Here is a 19237-nt window from a genome sequence, read left to right on the forward strand (position 1 = left end):
TCAAACATGACAAGAATGAAAGGGCATCGAGTGGTGCCCAAGCAAAAGGTGGTAGCTTTTGATAGAGGAAGTATTACAACATGACCCCTTGATTCCTCAGAAGCTGTGACCATGGCATCCTTTGAGCAGTTCAGCAGGTTTGTTGCACGTCTGCTTGTTTTAACCTCCTTCTTGTAGCATTGCTTGATCACACCTAGCTCTTGTGTCAGAGGAGAAGGTGAACAGTCAGACCATATCAACCCTTTCTATGCCATTCATGAATTTGTAGATTATCACACTCTTCCAAAGTCACCTCTCTTCTGAAATGCTTGGTCCTGCTCAGTCCTTCCTCATAGACAAGCTGTTTGAGATCTTTGGATCATTCTTGTTACCCATCTCCTAACCTTTCTTCTGCAACTGTGTGAAAATTTTGGTCTCTGAGAGTCAATACCCTCCTTTTGCATAGACCATTCTAGCAGTAGGTCCCTGCACATTTTACGAAGGACAAAATATCAGTTTCTTCTTGAAAGATGTGTAACAAGAGGGACAGAAGTTACGAATTAACCCAGTTAGTTAGGAGAGCAAGCACTTGAGAATGTATCATCTGAAAATAGTGAGGATTGAAAGGGGAAAGCACTATACAGTGATAATACTGGTTTTTGAAAGGCAGTTCAAAAACTTATTTCTGAATGTGGTTCTTGTCTGTTCTGGATATTGTGCATGGTTTGGGTTCCTGCATCTTAAAGTGTGTAGTTGAACCAGAAAAGCTTATGAGGGGCAGTGGAAATGATCAAAGGTGCAAAACGGCTTCTAGGCAGAAAAAACCGAGTAAGCGAGGACTAATAAGCCTGTAAAAGAGAAGGCAGAGGGATGACGTGGAATTCTGTGACCCTGGGACTGCTGTGGACAGTGTGCACGCAGGGCTAGTGTTTGTGCTGTGTTTCAGTACAAGATCTTCACATACTGAAGTTGGTGAGGGACAAAATTGAAAGGGGTGGTAGGTGGTGGAGTGTCTTGTCAAAAGATGTTCTGGATGCAAAAAGTTTCTGTGGAATCTGGGGGATGCCCAAGCACATGGGAGGGAAATACTTTGAAGGTTACTAAGTACACAGATACCACATCCAGCCTCATAATTCTCATGAGCTGAAAACAGTTGGAGACCAGGAGAGTACTCCTAAGAAATATTGTATATTTTTTCTAATACTGTTCCTTGAGCATTGGCAAATGGCTACTCTTGGAGACAGATGTTGTTCATGGGTTCTTGTTTAATCCTGAAGGATGGGATTCATCTAATGTAACTTGTCATATCAAAATTAGATTGAAAATCACACCACTGAGCTTAAAAAACAAGGTACCTGACTCTGTGCATTGCATACAGAATACCTAACACTTTGTTTCTAGGTAGCTAGCTTAAATTAGATGAATCCCACGTTTCGTGTTTTTGTAAGAACAGTACAAATTAGAACTCATAAAAAGACTATAGCAATGACTCTGAAGACATCTCTCTTCCCGACTCTCTCTGGCAATCCTGGAAAAGGGTAAGAGGTAGTTTGATTATAGTGTGTCAAGTGAGGAAATGTATGTTTCTGGAAGCTTTTTTTTTTAAGTTAGCTTAAGAAAGTCTGATACCTGTTTGCTGGAACTTGATGTTGAACATATCCAAATTGGTTATGAGGGAAGTCAGGTTTTGTAGCCATCATGGTCCATAGCTTGGTGCTAAAACCTCTTAAAACTAAACTTGGTATGCCTTGCCAGTGTAAGTGGTACAACACCTCTAATCCTAAAACTTTACAGGTGCAATTGTAAATGGTTTCTTTTACTATAGCTGAAATGTATGCATGTATGTCAAATTCCCACCGGTCATGAGGACTGAAAACTTATCAGAGCTGTGGTTTCCACCCGAGTCCTATGTACAAAAGTTCTTTTGGATTAACTATACGTGCTGCCATTAAGGACATCAAAATGTTATAAGCTGTAAATGTGTGAGAAATACAGGACAAAGGAGCAACTCAGATTTTTTTCTTCTGAACTTTTTCGGTATAGAAGGAAAAGTTCCTCTTTTTAGTCCGATCAAACTACTTTGGAAGGTAAATTGTGCAAATGATAGCAAAGTGTAAATCAGTCCCTTTGTGATGGGATTCAAAATAATGTATGTAAATGGCTCTTTGTAATATTTCTGCTGAATTCAGCAGTGGATTTGTTACAAAAATTTCTTGCCACAGCTACTGCTGATGTGATTCTGTCATAGATGGAGCATCTGATGATGTTTTTAGTACTAGCTTTTCAAAGATTTTTCAGTGGCTCTATAGGATATTGTATAACATTTCTAGTGATCATGTGAACCCTGTTGATTCTGGCAATAGCTGACTGGGCTATTGGAGCAGTGACCACTTGGCTGTGTGATCAGAGACCCTTTGGATTTTGTGGAGTGTGGCTCGTTGTCAGCTCCTTTGGAACTGCAGAACACCTCTCAACTGAGTGAGTCGCCTCATCTGTTCCCATCTCCATCCTCAGAGTGCATTTGTAGTGCACTTTTCATTCTTAGTTTGCCATGTTCTGATTTGAGCCGGGTAGTAAGAAAAGTAATGATACATCTCAGGGTCCAGTACCGTTCTGTAGTGGGTTTTAAAATTAAATAATTTGAGTAGAAGATGAACACTCTTTTTTCTCTATTATTTGTCAAAGTACCAAAGATTGGCTGGAAGCTGTGCTTTACAAGAAAACATTGCTTTGTCTGCTTTTGTCTTCTGTAATCAATAGAGTTTGCCCCAAAATCTGCTTTTTTCAGTAAATTGTAAACAAAAATCAAGCATTTCTAAATAAGAATGCAATTAGATGCTGCTCTTTGGCATGACAAGCTCCTCTAAGAGGGTAAGACCCTACATCTGATTACATAGCTAGGACGATACTTCTGAAGCTATATTGATGGCTGTTCCAACGGCAGAACTGTTGTTCTGTCTTTTGCAAGAAAACCAAACTTCAGAGTTTAGCCTACCAACTCTTCCACTAGAAATGAGCACAGTTGCATAGTGACACCCCTGCTGTGTGCTGATGCGGAAAGGATTAGTTTACTGTGTACTGCATGTTATGGTGGTTTCTAACTTCTGATCATTAATAATGGTGTTGCTAGAGCTCGAGATAGGAGTTGAAGATGATTTTGGCCTAATTTGAGACTTTCAGAGGCAGTAGAAGCCTGTCCCTGTAGCTTTTTAGACTTAGTTTGCAAGTAAGTCAAGCGCTGGCTGACAGTCCCAATCTTAACAGATTGTCATTGTTCAGTTATTTAATTCCAGCATAATCTTTGTATGAATAGAATTTTTTGTCTTATAGAATAACCTTTTATATCATTAGTATCTGCAATAATTTCTTCCTTTGGAAAGCGATTCATGTCATCTTGCAGATCAGAAGGGCATAAAGCATTATTCTGCAGTCACACAAGAAACCGTATTCATTCATAGTTTATATTGTGAAGCCGATCCCTGTATCCTCAGGGCTGGAGTTGGTTTCGTGGCAGCAGTCCTAATTTCAGAATCTCTCTACAGTATATCTGAACCGAGGGCTGTTCTAGAGTCACAAATGGTATGAAATGGCAGGCTGAAAAGAATGAAGTATGAATGTTTCTTAATGCACTCAGTCTTTCCGTTGTAGCTAGTCATAAATAGTAGGTTTTAGTCACCAACTGACAGTCACAACAAAAGCCCATTTAAACTAAGCTTGAGACCAGCTTCCCAGATCTGATAACAGGAATACCCTTCTAGGCTTTGTCTTGACTAGCTTTACGTGCTGGATCATGTTTGATGGATCACTGTAAAATAAAGCTGCAAGCTGAGCATGTGCTGCCTTGGTCAACCCAGTGAAGAAATGAGAAAAATAGTTTCTACTCTGCATCTATAAGCATTTGTGCTGCCTATACAATTTTGGTTTTCTTTTTTTGTCTTGCAAAACTGGAGTCAAGTACTCCAGCACCTTGAACAACCTTAGCATGTTTTTGCAGACAGTAATAACAAGGCAAGTAGTAAATAGTCACTGAGAAGACATTAGTTAATCTGGTTAAAAAGAGGATATCAGGTTTTTTATATTGATTCTTTGATTACTTCCATTTCTGACACAGCAGTAAAAGGTACCAACAACAGAGGCAGGAGGTAACAATCTTGTGTTAGCCTTGAAAAGTTTGTGCCTGGATTATGTCAATTCCTGGGTGTGAAAGTTCCAGAGAAATACAGAGAAATTGGAAAGAGATTAGAGAATGCAGCAAATGTGGCTGGAGGGCCTGCCTTACAGTAAAGCAGAAAGGGCTGACGATTTGTAACATGGCTGAGCAATGGCTTAAGGCATAAGCACCTAAAATTATTTGGGAAGTATGAAGCAGGGATGCTGGGAAGAGTGTTGTTATTGGCCGTAGCTGGAAATAGAGTTGAACTAACAAGAGTTGGTTTAGGCTGGGAATCTGGGAGCTCTTTTCATTGAAGAACTCCTTGTGGGAGAATCCTAGACACCAAAAGCTTCATTGTTCGAAGGTGGCTTAAAGGATTGGAGAAACTGATTTGGTCATAGTGGAAGAGGTACATGTGTAGGGAGGAAATTACCCTTGGAGTCATGTATGATGAGGAGACAGTCTAATACATTATTTCTCTACTTCAGGAATAACTCAATCAAGATGTAATTATTTTCTAAATTACGTATAAACCCAGACTATTCTTTGGTGGAGAAGAGAAGACCGGTCTCTCCTTGCTGTATATGACACAGACGGAGGAAGGAGCTCTGAAAGTCCCATGCTTTTTCAGAAGCAATATTAATTCTTCATCAAGTCTACTGTCCTGAAGACCTTTACTTTCTCTGAATAATATCTAACTTTTATTTCAGGAAATGCCAGAAAGCTTGTTTGTAGTAATGGAGGCTCAGAAAAGGAAAAGCAGCAGACTTCTTACCCTGGATGTGTTAGACTGAAGGCACTCTAAGGGAGTCCATGGATGATTAGACTTTTTGGAGGCATAGAAGCATGGGTTTTCTTGTCTGAACAGAACCCATTAAGTCCTATAAGATGAAGACATTGGGGAGCCAATAATACTTTTTTTAACTGTGGCTCTGATTCAGCAAGAGCATTTAGCACACCTGATAGTGAAGCCTGAGAGTCAGTGACTGGAGGGTGTGGAGTCTTATTACCTAGGTTTATGCCTGATGGTATAAGCACCCTGGGGTTTAAAAACAGTTCTGTTTACGCCCTTTATCCCCTGGCACCCTGACTCACTGCTGTGGCTGGGGCACACCTCATACCTTGGACTTCTGGAAGGCTCTCCCATGCCTGTGGGGCTTTGGGGCAATGCCAGTGGGTGTAGAGGGGAGCAGGACAGGCGCAGAAGTGTACTGTGAAGCTGGCCCTGGTACAACATGCAACTTGGCCTGCGGTGTTTGATAGGCAGGTGGCAGCCTGTTACAGATACCAATGTGGTAGTTGGAACAATTCATCTTGAATGCGATTATTTCAGTGCTTTACATAATCCAAAGAACAAATAGGGAAGGTTTCTTTACCAAATTGTGATGAGCAGACATGGCACATTACAAATTCCATTGAATACTCTTAAATCAGTTCTTAATTTCAAATTAAGGCTTTAAAATATGTAAAATGTGAGCATTCAGCAGTCTTCTACTATCCCCAGTCCTTAATTACAACAGCACTGAAATCTGAGGTACTTCCCTTTTGTGTGATACATTTGTATGGGGCTATGAGCTAAAATAGGTGGGATGTAACACGCATGGAGGGCAGGCCTTTCATGAGATACAGGTCTGGCCTTTCACAGTGCTAGATATTTACCTTTGAAAACAAAAGAAACCCATGCTGCAGTGTGACTTAGCTCTGATTTAATCATGTTTTAAGAAAAGGATTTCTGTTTGTACAGGAGTAGAAGGTGCTCAGAATTTCATTGGGATGTTTTAATTTGATTATTGAAGTATTCAAGAAAGGTGAGGCAATGTCTAAAACTTAAGAGCCTTAAGTCTGGGATTTCCTATCTTTTCATAACAAAGTTAAGCACCCTTTGTTTTGGTGGTGCAATTCTGCCCATGATGATAGTAAATGCAGCTGGAAACAGCTATGCTAAGTGTAAAGTGTAATTCCTATTTTTCACAGGCTTAACCTTTGTACAAATGTTACTTTCTACTCTTGATGTCTACGCCAGCTGACTTATTACATAAAAATATACTGCAATTTAAGGGTTGTAAGGAGGAATAACTGTGTTTCATTCTCTTAAAATATTTTGCCATGGTCCCAGAGACCTTGGTGAAAGGCTAATGGAAGCCAATGTGGCCTTTAGTAAAGGCCATGCATTCTTAGAGGCCTTCATCTACTTTGCTCCAGGCTGTTTGCAGCTTTTTATAATCCAGCGAGCTTGGAAATTCTGAAAGTGCTTTTCTTTACTGCTCTTTGCCTTATCTTTAGAGTCTTGGAAAATGAAAGTCAAAAATTCACACCATGGTCAAAATGTTTTGCTCTGTTAGAATTAAAGGTAATGTTTTGTTCAGTCTGGGGAGGAGGAAAAAAAGCAAGTCTGAAAAAAATTAATGAGTGGTTAAAATAGAGCGGTTAAAATGGCAACACACAGACAGCCTGTGTATAAATATAGGCTAGCTTCTCAGCAGTGTTCTTATATGGTACATCTGAGTGAAGGAAAAATATCAGCCTACTCTTGTTCTGTACAAGCCTGTGTGTTGGTTGTTATGGTCTAGTGCCATATGTTTAGTAGTAGACAAGGCTGCATATTATATGGAAATTATAGTGACTCACTTTTTTCTGTTGCAGGGACCTACCTTACCAGTGTGAGCATACTGTGGATTTTTTGTCTGTATGTGCTACTTGATTATCTACTCTTGCTGACCCACCCAAAAAGAGAAGGTTTGAAGAAAAATCGTTGTCTTGTCACTTCTGCCTGTGAACTGGCTGAATTTTGACATCTGCTGAAGAAGCTACCTGGACCATTAGAAATGGAGGAGCTCGTGTTGCATCTCTGATCAGCAAAGCTTTCTGCGTGGAGTATGAGAATCAAGTTGCCTTAAGTTAAACCATATGCAAGTTGCACTAATTGCAGTAACTGTACTGCTGATACCACTCCAGACTTTACTAGGGCTTTCCAAGGCAGTAGTTTCTCATGTAGTTTGAATGTTTTCAACTGACATTTGAATGTTTTTATTAAATCTGGTGTAGCTGTGAAAAGCGTGTGTGGGGTGAACTTCTTCCTGTGAAGTTCATGGTGAATTTTGAAGCCTCGCTTCCAAGCGTGATCCGTGCTATGGCAGCAACCTACAGGCTTATGGTCACCTCTGTGAACTGCTACGGCAGTGTGGTGATAGACCAGCACTTTCAGCACACTGTGCATTACTGCACGGGGACTTGCCAAGTGTTTGAGCAAGGGGTTACATGTATAGTTGCCCACCACAGTGTCTGCGCAGAGCTCAGTGTCCAAGATGCCAACCTAGACCATAAAAGTCCTGTTCCTGAAAATGGACTTGCCTTGCCTGGAAATGAGGACTATCACCAAATCCTCACAAATAATCCAAGAAACAAAAAGGGCTCTTCAGTGCAAGCCTCCAGCAGTTTAAAAGACATTACTGGTGAGGCGATAAACCTTGCCAGCGGTAAAATAAAGGAATTCTCCTTTGAAAAGCTCAAAAACTCTTCCAGTCATGTGGCCTACAGAAAGGGAAGGAAAGTTCGCTCGGAATCATTCAGCAGACGATCATTTGATTTTGACTTGATTTATGGGCACTTCAACAATGATGAGAACTGCCCTCCGTGTGGCTTTCTGCAGAGTCCCTCACCTGTGGAGAAATGGCAGGAGAGCAACGATGCACCAGAAATCACCATGAATGCCATGGTCCCTTTTTCTCCTCACTCCTTCTCTGAAGAAAACTTCATTACCCAGATTTTGGAAAAACACAAGCTAGATGGTTCTTCTGGTGGAGATATTAAGGTGTGCTTAGACATCTTGCTCAAGTGCTCAGAGGATCTGAAAAAGTGCACTGACATAATAAAACATTGCATCAAAAAGAAGTCTGCAGACAGTGGAGGGAACAGCAATGATCCCCTAGCTAATTCAGAAATGATATATATGAATCTGATGACAAGATTTTCTTCATACCTGAAAAAGCTACCCTTTGAGCTCAAGGCACCAGGACACAAGGAAGCTAGTGACTTGGCAGAACTAGTTAACTGTCTTCATGGCTTGCAGCAAGCTCCTTTTCCCCCAGTATTTGGAGATGAGCAGCCACCTAGGTATGAAGATATTATTCAGCTGCCATCCTCAAGTGTGGTTCCTCTTGGACTACCAGGTAATCAGTGTGAGGTGACAAGCACCTCTCAGTCCATGCAAACAAGTACTGTGAGCTTTACCTCAAACTCCCTTCACAGCGTCCCACAGGAGAACAGTGTGAGAGCTGTGAAAGATGCTTGTGCTCTACCTCAGCTACCAGCCGCAAGCCCTTCTGGCTGCACGTCTTCCACTGAGGCTCTGTACATCGAGGAGGAGTCTGATGGGGAAAGAACATTAGGGAAAATAAAGAAGGCAGAACAGAAAGGGGGCTGGGAGAGTTTAGAGCACAACTACCAGCTAGCTGGTTGTTCAGATCGAACTGCTGATGCTAAAGCAGAATGTGCCAGTGTGGGAGATGTTGAGCTCTCCCATGCTTCTGAGAAAAATACTCCTTTAAAACCAGTTTCGGATTCTGTATTGCGTGGTTCCCAAGATGATGTCTCCAAAGGGGAACAGATATGCAGTAAGGTAGACAAGGATGAGATAGACAAACTGCTGCTGGACTTGGAGTGCTTCTCACAGAAAATGGAGAGCACTTTGAGGGAACCCTCTCTAAAGGAGAGTGAACCTGCCCATTTGCAGGTGTTTGGCTGGCAGGGTAGGCAGGTACTACCTCTGCCTCTTGAACCCAAAAGTAAACATGTTGACCCCACTTCCCCTTTGTCAAAAATCATGGAAACCAATGGTCATAAAATGGAAGAGGATGATAAAGCCCTTTTGCTGCGTATCCTGGAAAGCATTGAGGACTTTGCCCAGGAACTGGTGGAATTCCAGACAGGCAAGGGCAGCTTGTCCAAGGAGAGGGAAGTGATGCAGATTCTTCAGGAAACTTTAACAACTCCTTCGCAGTCCCTCCTTGCGGGGCAAAAAAGCTATGCTGGGGCTGCCTCCAGAGACTCTGTTCCAGCTTCAATTCAGCAGGCCCCAGAAGTGATTAAGGTAAGAGAACCAAACCTTTGATGGGATAGTGTGTAAAAGAAACATGGGAAAATGGTGGGGGGGGAATTGCATCTGATAAGTGATTCATTGTGCTTTGGATGCTGCAGTGTGGAATAACATGTTCAACCTGGCAGAAATGTAGCATTTATTTAAATACAAACAAATAAAAAGGAAACTAAAACCCCTAAGCAAACAAAATTATGTCCTGACGTGCAGTTTCAACTTTGGGCTTGTTCCTTTCCTGCTGGTGCTCCTGTAGGCTGGTTTTTTGCTTGTGGTTTAAATGGGTCCTATATGTTTGAGGGCAGAAACAATTTTTCTGCTAGCTACTTTGTTCTTGGGAGTGAGTATTGGACTGCCTCTCACCAGTTCAGTGAGAACTGAATGTTCCACCTCTCCTTTTTCCATCTCCAAGCAGACTCCAACAGCCTTTGTTGTCCTCCATATCACTAGTTCCTAAAGAGAGAGATCCTCCATGGCACAAAGGTCAGAACTGAGGAAGATATAATTTTCTTTTCCTTGTGTCCAGTGCATAAAGTCATTGTGGAGTCTGCATTGTTTGTATCTCTCAAATGAGGAGTAGGTTTTCCCAGGAAAGAGAGTCTTGAGGGAAGCCAAGGCTGTCCAGCCCTCAATGCTTTTAATTTGATAACAAGGGCCAAATTTTCATGACAGCATGGTGCCAAACTTCAAAGCGCGCAGAAAGTTTAGAGGGCTTTGCTTTCTAAAATCTACCTGCCATGTAGGCACTCTAAAAGTGTCTGGATTACAAGTGAACTTTCACAGCTCCTTCTACCTGTCTTCAAAACTGTCAGCTTTCCTGAAAATACAGGTATTTGGAGCAATTCTGAAATGGTGTGAGTACAGTGTGCCTGACCCTAAACGACAGCGCTGAGATCTTTCTAAACTAGGCTCTCCACAGGTGTCTCTGATGTTTCTCTGAGCATCTTTGCTTACAGGAAATGGTGAGTGTAACCTTGTCTGATACACTCTTCCAGGAAAAACTTTTTTTTTTCCCTGCTGGAGGTAAAATTAAGCAGCTCCAAAAGCTCTACAGTGATCTCTCATAATAGCTATTCTTCCCTTATATATTAATTCACAAAATTTTCTAACTTATGAAGTTCAAACAAAAATGTGTTTGATAGTGTGACGCTGACTTTGGTAGTTTTTCTGTAATACTTGAAAACTGGATGCATTTACGCTGTCAAATAGCTTATTAGTCTGGTCTCTTACCAGCTTCTGTTTCCCTAAACAGCCACCTTGCCTGTTAGTTTACTCCCAGCCTGCTTTCTATGGACATATAATGTGTACCCACAGTACAAGAGCTCTTCTCTTCCATGCAGCAGCGCAACCCTTGCTTTGTGTAGATGCCTAGAACCAAAGATCATGAGAGAGAATAACTGTCTCAGAGACCCAGAGGATCTGGAGGGGGCCTGAGCAGGGCACTGCACAGCGTGGATGCAGCTGGTACCCTTCAGAGCAAGTTAGCCCTTAGCAGAGTGGGAAAAGTCATCTGAACTGCTGGCACTACACTTTACTCTGAGGTTTGCTGTCATTTATACTATAGATGTGGTCACACACTTGGCTGTGGATACAAGGCCCTCTCTGGGTCTAGGGAATACATCCGTGTTTCTGGATAACTCTGGATCTGGCTGGAGCTCCATGTGGATTCTGATTCAGTATTGCACACTTGTGCCTGAACGAATAATATGTAAAGTATTTGGTACATCTTCTTAGGGCTCATAAAACTGTTATCAAATAATTGCGTGCACACACAAACTCTGAGATCTAATACTGATGAAAATGCAGTGCAGTTTTCATATCCCTCAGATCCTAAGCAATGAAAAAGGAAAGGGAGAGCCACTTCAGACCAGACTGTTTGCTGGCTCAGCCTATCTGTGTTGAAATCTGTGCTAACTTATATCAGCACAGACTTTTCCCTTTATCGTAAAACCAATTATGATTCTCCACAGAGAACAATAGAATTACTTGCCTCTTCATTTTCAAAACCAAAATATTTAGAAACTAGGATATGAATACTCAAGTCCATCAATTTTACAGAACGCATGAGTGCATCATGCTTCTTTCAGGCAGGCCAGGAAGCATTGCATACTTTGAGACTATCTGACATTTCCCATTCCGAGATCCAGTTTTCCATTGCTTATCTCTAAACCTCCAACTATTTGTTTTAAAATTTCCTGTTGTGTGTGCCTGTCTTAAGCTGATTTTTTTCTTTTAATATGTTGGTTTTGGAGGAAATAGTGAGATGGGGCTGTTGGGATTCTCTGATCTGATCTGCAGAAGTGCTGAGTGTCAGGCTTGGCTTTTTTTTTTTTTTTTTTGGAAGATAAAGGGTGCTATCTTTTGAGTAAAATGTAATGTTATGTAAAGTTTTTGGAAAAGTCAGTGGTGGATGTTTTTTGACCTTAACCTCCATGCCCTTGGTCTACTACTCTGACATCTGGTACAGGTAGATACTTGAATTCAGTTTATGCTTGCAGCATGGTTGGTACTCTAGTGAAAGTACCCTAGAAAAGTCTGTAAGAAACATGTTCTTTGCAGAATCAAGTTTGAGTAGTGCAGGGCTCTGCTCCAGGATCATGTGTTTTAAGAGCTGTTGGATAAAGTTTGTAAATAACTTTGGGAGCAGAGACCAGGACCAGCGTTGATACAAAAAGGGGCCTCTTTTGTCCTTCATACGTTGACTATCTCTTCTCAAAAGGATTACTCATGGTATAGTGAGCTGGAAGGAGCGCTCCTGCTTCCCATTTCTCTCCCCCATGCCTCTATTTCCTATTGTGTGGCTTTGAATCTTTCTTTATACTATGATGCTTGTACACAAGATAAAAATTTTTAGTTAGGCTTATTTTCTGCCAGATTAGTAAATGGAATTGCTCACACTGAGGTCACATGGGTGGTAGAACTCTCTCTGGACAGGGACTGTGGATCTGGGAGCAGAGGGTTTACAGGGTTGAGAAATGGTCTCAAGACCACCTGGTCTAACCACGTTATATTTCCGATGGTAGAGCCCTGAGTCAAGTATCCAGAGGCTGTTCCCTGCTGTCACGTGTTTCCTCTGGGCTGGCTCTAGGTCGCATCTGTGTAAGCCTGCCTCGCCTGAGTGACTGATGGCATGGGTATTGCTGGGACTCTCAGAAGTGTTCTTAACTTACTGTGATCTAAAACATTGTCCTCAGGCTATGCACCTTGATTTATGGATGAAAATGTTTGTTGCATGCTTAAACAGGTGGCCCAAAGGTGGCTACGAGTGGAATTAAGACTGTTTCATAATCGTATATAAAGTTAAGGTTGATCTGGCACCTTCATAATTCTGCCCCTTCAAAATATTACTTCATACCTCTATGTGCTGCTTTGTTTTGCAAATGTAATGATAGGCTTATGAAGGATCTTGTATGGGGCAATGAACTCTAAAAGGTGTCTTCTATAATATCATAGTGACTTCAACTTTGTCATGAAATAATCACATTTTCTCAAAATGCATCCAAAATATAATGGAAAACTTTTTCTGGAAAATGAGCTTTCATCTACATATATTGCAAATTGTTTTGATCAGATCTTGGTAATATCTGTCAGTTAAGCTATACACACAATCTGCACTCTTTTCAAACATCAGTTATTCATTACTTCTAAACCCAAATAGTAAAAAAGGGCGCTTTTTTCCTGTTTGGTAGTAGTTATTGGAATAAATGAAAATAGTAAGTGAATCTTAAAGTATCTCAGAATCAAAGATGGGGGGGGGGGAAATCAGATGGAATTAAAGAATTAAAAGAACCGATACCAAACACCTGGTGACATGGTCACGGCATGTAGGCACCTTTTGTAATCAGGGCAGATACAGTCTCTGCTTGTGTGAAGTTGATTTATTTTGAAGTAGACATCTAAAGATAGGTGAAACAAAGCCTACTGATACACATTGAGTTTTTCAGCCTCATTGACTCTAAACCCAAGAAAAAGTCACGCTGCTGCTGGAAAAGTTTAATCTGTTTTGGAAACAGTTGGAGCTGGTGCCCTTAGCTATGCATAGTGCATTGAATTGTTGCAGCCAGGCTTTGGGGTACAGCTAAGTCCTGCAATGATTAAATCATCCAAAGCTTTTAGGACTAAGCCTCCAGCTTTAGGCACAGGTGAGATTCTTTCTGTGTTCTGATGGCTAACAAAGGCAATTAGATACCTCTTTAGATTTGACATCATTCACCTTCATGCTTTGGACTTGGTCACTTATAGCAAAGAGGAATTTCTAAATTTGTCTGCAGTTTGTTCAGTTGCTCTGTAGGCTGTTGATACCAGATTCTTCTGCTGTGGATTTTGTCCAGTTGACTTTGTTGATACCAGATTCTCTTACTGTCAATTTCTCATAGTACTGTATATTTGTTTTTATTTATACCCACCTTGTATGTTTTGAGGATAGGAAGTACCATGCTAGGAACCTGCTATAGTGCAAAAAATTGGAATTTAGACACAGCAAGCCCTGCCTCCAGATTACTTATATTTTTTCGAGTTATCAGTGCAAAAAAAAAAAAAAAAAAAAAAACCAAAACAGACTTCTGGGATCTTTTGTGACTGGTTAACTTGTGAACAAAAAATATGTGGCTGTTTGGTGGGGTTTTTTTTTTAAGTAGCAGCTAGTGGCTGCCAGATATGTATGCATGAAAGAGACAGACTCCTTTTAAAGCCCACTGTAGCTGGTCTGGATGCAGCTGTAGATATGAGAGGTTTTTTGGATTACATTTCCTCTGCAGTCTGAGAGAGGAGTGGCAGTCTGTAAGCAGGGTGAGAGTTTAATTGAAGATAAAGTAAGTACACTTGCCACAGATGATTTAAAATAAATCACCTTCTGACATGCTGCTATATGAGACGTGCAGGACTCCCAGTACAGTGGAGCCTTGTGGGCTCTTTAGACATTGCCTTAATGTTTAGAAAAAAACTGTCAGAATAAAAAAAAAAATTATTCCAAAACTTGCATATGGATCTGAATAGCGGCAATTCCAGTTAAAACATTCCTGCCTGCCTTTTTCTTTTTTGGGGCTCCTTTTCTCATTCCCATTATCATCCTACCACTTCGTTAGGCTTCATATTCTTTTGCAGGGCACATGGCAAAGTGGCTGATGACATTGTAATAACCTTGTGATTCTTTGGGCTCGTAGCCCTCAATACACACATCTGGACTTCAGAGCTTTTTCAGTTTCCAGGTTGCACGGTTCAGACTTGGCCACAGTGACCTAAAGGAGCCCAAACTGTGCTACGTTCTTGGTCAAATCTTCTTTCATAAAGAACTGGATTCCACAGCCCAGGTTGTGGGACCGTGGCCTGATGATTGAGAAGCAAGAGGAGAGAAAATAAACTTGGAGGTTTTGATGCAGATTTATGAAGACATTAAAAATAAATATTCCTTTTGTGAATGTCAGTTGGGGGTCTCTCTCCTTTAGTAAACAGCCTATTTAACAGCACAAGAGCAACTCTATGATAAGAGCATCCTTTTAGATAGGCTGTTTCTGTGTCTATCTGTAGCCCAGTCACGTTAAGCAAGGCTGTATTTGAATTAACTTTGGGCCTTCTACAGGAAACCAGGAAAAGGACGTCAGAGGCACATGTCCAATAAAAGCTTTCTGTTTGTGAGGCTCAGTGAGACCTTTTCATTTTAAATGCAACGTCTTGATAAAAGCAAGCTCTACTTGCTAGAAATCTGTTGTTCTGTGTTACTAAGCTTAGAAAGTAAACCGGCAAAGTAGCTAGGACTTTCAAAGTCGAGTAGGGAAAGCAGGTCATGGGACTAGATGTTTGTTCATCTTGTAAGAACTGGATTTAGGCCTTTGTTCAGCAACATTGTCAAACAGGAGAGGGAGAACAGAGTTTTAACAAGCCTAGATGTAGTCTGAGCAAGAGTTTGAAGTCTACTTGCTCAAGGTCATGCAGAGAAAGAGCAGGCTATTGTCCACTGGGAATTGCATTGCCTTTGCCTTGTGAGAGTTACGGGAAAAGTGAATAAGAATGATTCATTTTGGTGTCTTTTATGAAACCATTTTCTTAAGAACTGCTTTAGAATGCCAGAGCTTATTATTTAAGATCATCCTTATGTGCTTGCTTGGCATTAAAGAAACTAGATTATTTGCTTTTTCCAAGCAAGAAGGAAAAACTGATGTTTTTTGAAAATTACAGCCTTTGGTCTAGAGTGGGAACTAATGCTGATCTTCTGCTTCATCACCTCAGAACCAGGGACCTCAAACCACCAGCATCCTACAGACACAGGCCTTGGCTGAGAGCATGTGGTTTAACTCTAGCTGAGTCTGAGTGATGCAAGTTTGTACCTCGGGTTTCAGCACTGAAGCACATAAAGTAAGAACTATTGGGGAAGATGGTATATTTAGCCACTTCTGCAGTGCAGCTAATTTTAGCACTCTTGGTAGTGGTGGTGGGTGCTTCCTTTCCCATATTACCCCTGGCCTATTACAAGCCAAGGACAGATTGTCTGTCATGTAGCCAGCAGGGAAATAGATTCTGTTGTAGATCATGTTTCTCAATTAAAGTATTACAAGAAGGCAGAAGATCCTAGTGGTGCTGAAAGATACTTTGAATATCAGTTAAAAAGGGAGGTCTGGCTTCAGGAGTAAGAAAATCTCTAGATGTTGTCCTTGTGAAGACAGAGAAGACATAGTATGTTGAAGCCATTTGCCATTTTTTGCCTGTAAAAATCAAAACCAAGAAAGCAACGTGTGCTGGTCTTGACGTGGTCTCCTACAGAGTCCCTGTGCCCCTTCTGGAAAGGGCAACATCTGCTTAGGAGCTGACCAGGATGATGATCAAGGAGAGTTCTCTGCGGAGGGACCCAGACTTAGGAGGGGAGCTAGCTTTCCTTGCGAAGGGCTGTGACTTTGTTCTTCCATCTCGATTCAAGAGGAGGCTGAAGTCATTCCAGCAGGCCCAGGTTTGAATGCTTGGTATTTCTTTTTCTTTTTCTGTTGCTTTGTATTTTTTTATTGGATCAGAGAATCAAACTCTGTCCCCTCTAGGCGTGTCTATTTGCAGAAAGTTATTTCCAGCTAGATACCAGCAGGTTTAAAAATAAACCTTCCAGGCTTAGATTGCAGAGTTAGTGTCTTTGTAAACAAGGGGAAAAAATTAACAGCCAGGGCAGTGATTTAATAGGGAGAGGTAGTGTAAGACTATTCAATGTTTTCTATGTTTTGTGTAAGAAAAACCCTATTTGTGATTGCTCTGAATGTTTCTTGTTGCGTGTGGAACAGCAACATTCTGCTGTGTTTAGTGGGTTGTGCTCTCTACTGTACAAATTTGCGCACAGACCAGCCTGCCTGGCTTTGGCATTTGTGATTTTACCATCACAAGGTGCTGCTTTGTGCTGTTTCCTCCTATCTCTGGGCTGTGACTGAAGGAGATAATAGAATCATAGAATCATTTAGGTAGGAAAAGACCCTTAAGATCATGGAGATGTAGCCAGAGAAATGGAAATTGTACCATGGTTATATTTCTTGGTAATAACCCAGCTGCTGTACTCACTTTCTGGGACAACTGGCAAAAGATTGGAGTAATTTATGCTAGGACACCAAATGGGCATGTAGCCACCCCAGATTTACAGGGGGTCACAATATGCTGAATTCAGGCCATCTTGAGCTTCAGCTATATTTAAATAATCAGTGACCTGGTGAGGAAGTTAAAAAGTTGAAATTATGAGCGGTGCAGCTGTTTCCTAAGAAACAGCTATTAAAATCGCTCCAGAGTATATTGTAGCACATTTTGTTTTCATGATTTCTGGTGACAGGTTAAAGTACATATATGAGGTTAATCTCTGGAACATGTTTCTTCTCTCCCTAGAGAGACAATTGCATGAAGTAATGATGTGTAGTAATAGCTTGGGTGGGGACCACGAGCTATTTAGAAGAGACTAACAAGAACCATGCAGCACAACTAAGTTCACTCTCCAGAGTTAGTTTGATCACCTAAGGACATGACCAGGGTATGGTTTGCAGGGAGAGAGAAGATCTCCTAGTAGACCAACTGGAAAAATTGACAAGCCCTTGGTAAGTGAGCCCTCCACCTGGTCTGAAGTAGGAGCAGCGACCTTCACCGCTAAATGCGTTGAGAATAACTGCTCTGGGGCTACAGATCCAAGGCAAGTGAACTTCAGCAATTGCAGCTGAAAAAAAGACAGTCTCTTCCTCTTCTCTTTCTTCCAGTACTTCTTCCCTTTTGCCCCCTCCTTACCACGTGTCACCCCTGTTTTGCACTGGGCCCCACGGGCCCTTCCTTGAGTTTGCTTAACTCATAACATGTCAGAATATCATCCAACAACAAAGCGAAGTCCGTTTTCTGCCTTTCTGAGTGGGTTAAGTTGGTTCACAGAGGGGTCTAGCAAGCTCTGGAGCTGGCACTTGGTACACAATGACAATTATATTTGGGAGGGGAGGACAGAGATGGGAGTTCTCCCACTTGGCAGCAGCAAGATGTTAATTTTTGTGCCTTGTGGGGCTATACCTTGTGGCTTGGGTGTGTTAGGTGACCTGAGAGTAGAGGTAATTGGGCTCACTAAGTACAGAAAAAGTGCTAGCAGGAGGAAAGGTAATAAGGCAGTGATATGGAGCAGAGAGATGAGTGATAGGTAGTTTGTGGAACACACAGATATTGGCTAGGAAGGCAAGGGGGGAGGAGGAGGTGTTTAGTAACACCTGTATCTCTTAAGGGCTGTACATTTCAGTTCTTGTGCTCATCTTTTGCAGGACTATTTTGGAAGAATCAGAGAGCCTCCCATAGCAGTGTTGGCAGGAAGGAGAGGTAGGGAGGTCTCTAATCCAACATCTCATTTGTAGGAAGACTATTCCTAACACTAGGTCACATCAGCACTGGCTTTCTCCAAGTCTGGAAAACTCCCCAAGGATAGGGATTTCCCCCCCACCCCCTTCCAGTGAGCTCTTGGAGGCTGTACTTACCTTCACAAATTAATCCCCCAGTCTAACCCTCCCAAGCTCCAGTTCATGGCTGCTGCTGCTTTATACCATGTACCACTGCAGAGTTGGCTCCATCATCTCTGCAGCTGCATATCAAATAGCTGTAGGCTGGGATTAGCCCATCCCTTGGCTTCCTCTTGGCCCGGCGAAACAGGCCTAGCCCCTTGGTCTCTCCTGACCCTGGCTATCTGATCTGCCTTCTGTAGATCTCTGTCTAGTCTCTCCCCATCCTTTTTGAAATGAAGGCCCAAAACTGGTCACAGTAACCCAGATGCAGCCTCACTAGGGTCTGGCAGAGGAGAGAATCACTTTCCATGTTCTCCTGGCCCTACTCCTAATGCAGTCTACTACATAGCTTGCCTGACTTGTAATTAGCCAGTGCTGCAGGCTTATGTTCAGCCTGGTGCATGCAGTCTCCCCCGCATCGTTTTCAGCAGGGCTGTTGCTCAGCCAATGGGTTCCCAGCCTGAACTGATGCTTAGGGTTGCTGTACGCAGGTGGAGAACGTGGCGTCTTTTCTCATGGACGTAGTTGAACAGTTTGTCAAGGCCTTTCCACCTGAGGTTCTGCCTTTCATCATGCCAGCCTTCCCCCTAGGTGTCATCTGCAAATCAGGACACATGAGAATTGCAGTGGGGCTTCTGCGAGGAGTGGGGGTTTATGCCCACTGCTGTCCTTCTGTCTGAATTAATTTGGATGCACGCTGGTGGCTTTCTTCATGCAGTTTTCAGGGAAGCATTTGGAGTGTGGGCTGAAGTATATCAGTTGCAGGAAAGGCATGTGTAAGATCTATAGGCATATTTGTCAGTGGAGGGATGCGAGGTCTGTGTTTTCAAAATTCAGCTGGGTAAGGCCATGAGGAACTTGATCCAGCCTTAGAGTTGTCCCTGTGTCCCTTCCCACCTAAATCCTTTTGTGATTCTGTGTTGCTTATGTAGAGTTTGTTTTCATATTTGTTTTGCTGCAGTTGAACTTTCCTTCTACTGATGAGTTTACAGTTTATAATAGAAAAGATACTATCCAGAAATGCATTTTCTC

General features: G+C 41.9%; 1 protein-coding gene across 2 annotated transcripts in view; it reads left to right on the forward strand.

Moving 5' to 3' along the window:
• The window catches only part of PPP2R3A (protein phosphatase 2 regulatory subunit B''alpha), a 54359-nt gene that overhangs the window by 5805 nt on the left and 29317 nt on the right, over positions 1–19237 (forward strand). The window contains exon 2 of one of the 2 annotated variants that reach the window (XM_075760771.1): positions 6776–9221. In XM_075760771.1, coding sequence (XP_075616886.1) covers positions 7221–9221 — 2001 coding nt within the window. In that variant the 5' untranslated portion in view covers positions 6776–7220. Of the gene's footprint in view, positions 1–6775; positions 9222–15899; positions 16165–19237 lie in introns of those variants that run through there. The other variant, XM_075760772.1, reaches the window with a different exon arrangement.

This window comes from Balearica regulorum, chromosome 9 (genome assembly GCF_011004875.1).
Source record: "Balearica regulorum gibbericeps isolate bBalReg1 chromosome 9, bBalReg1.pri, whole genome shotgun sequence".
NCBI lineage: Eukaryota > Metazoa > Chordata > Aves > Gruiformes > Gruidae > Balearica > Balearica regulorum.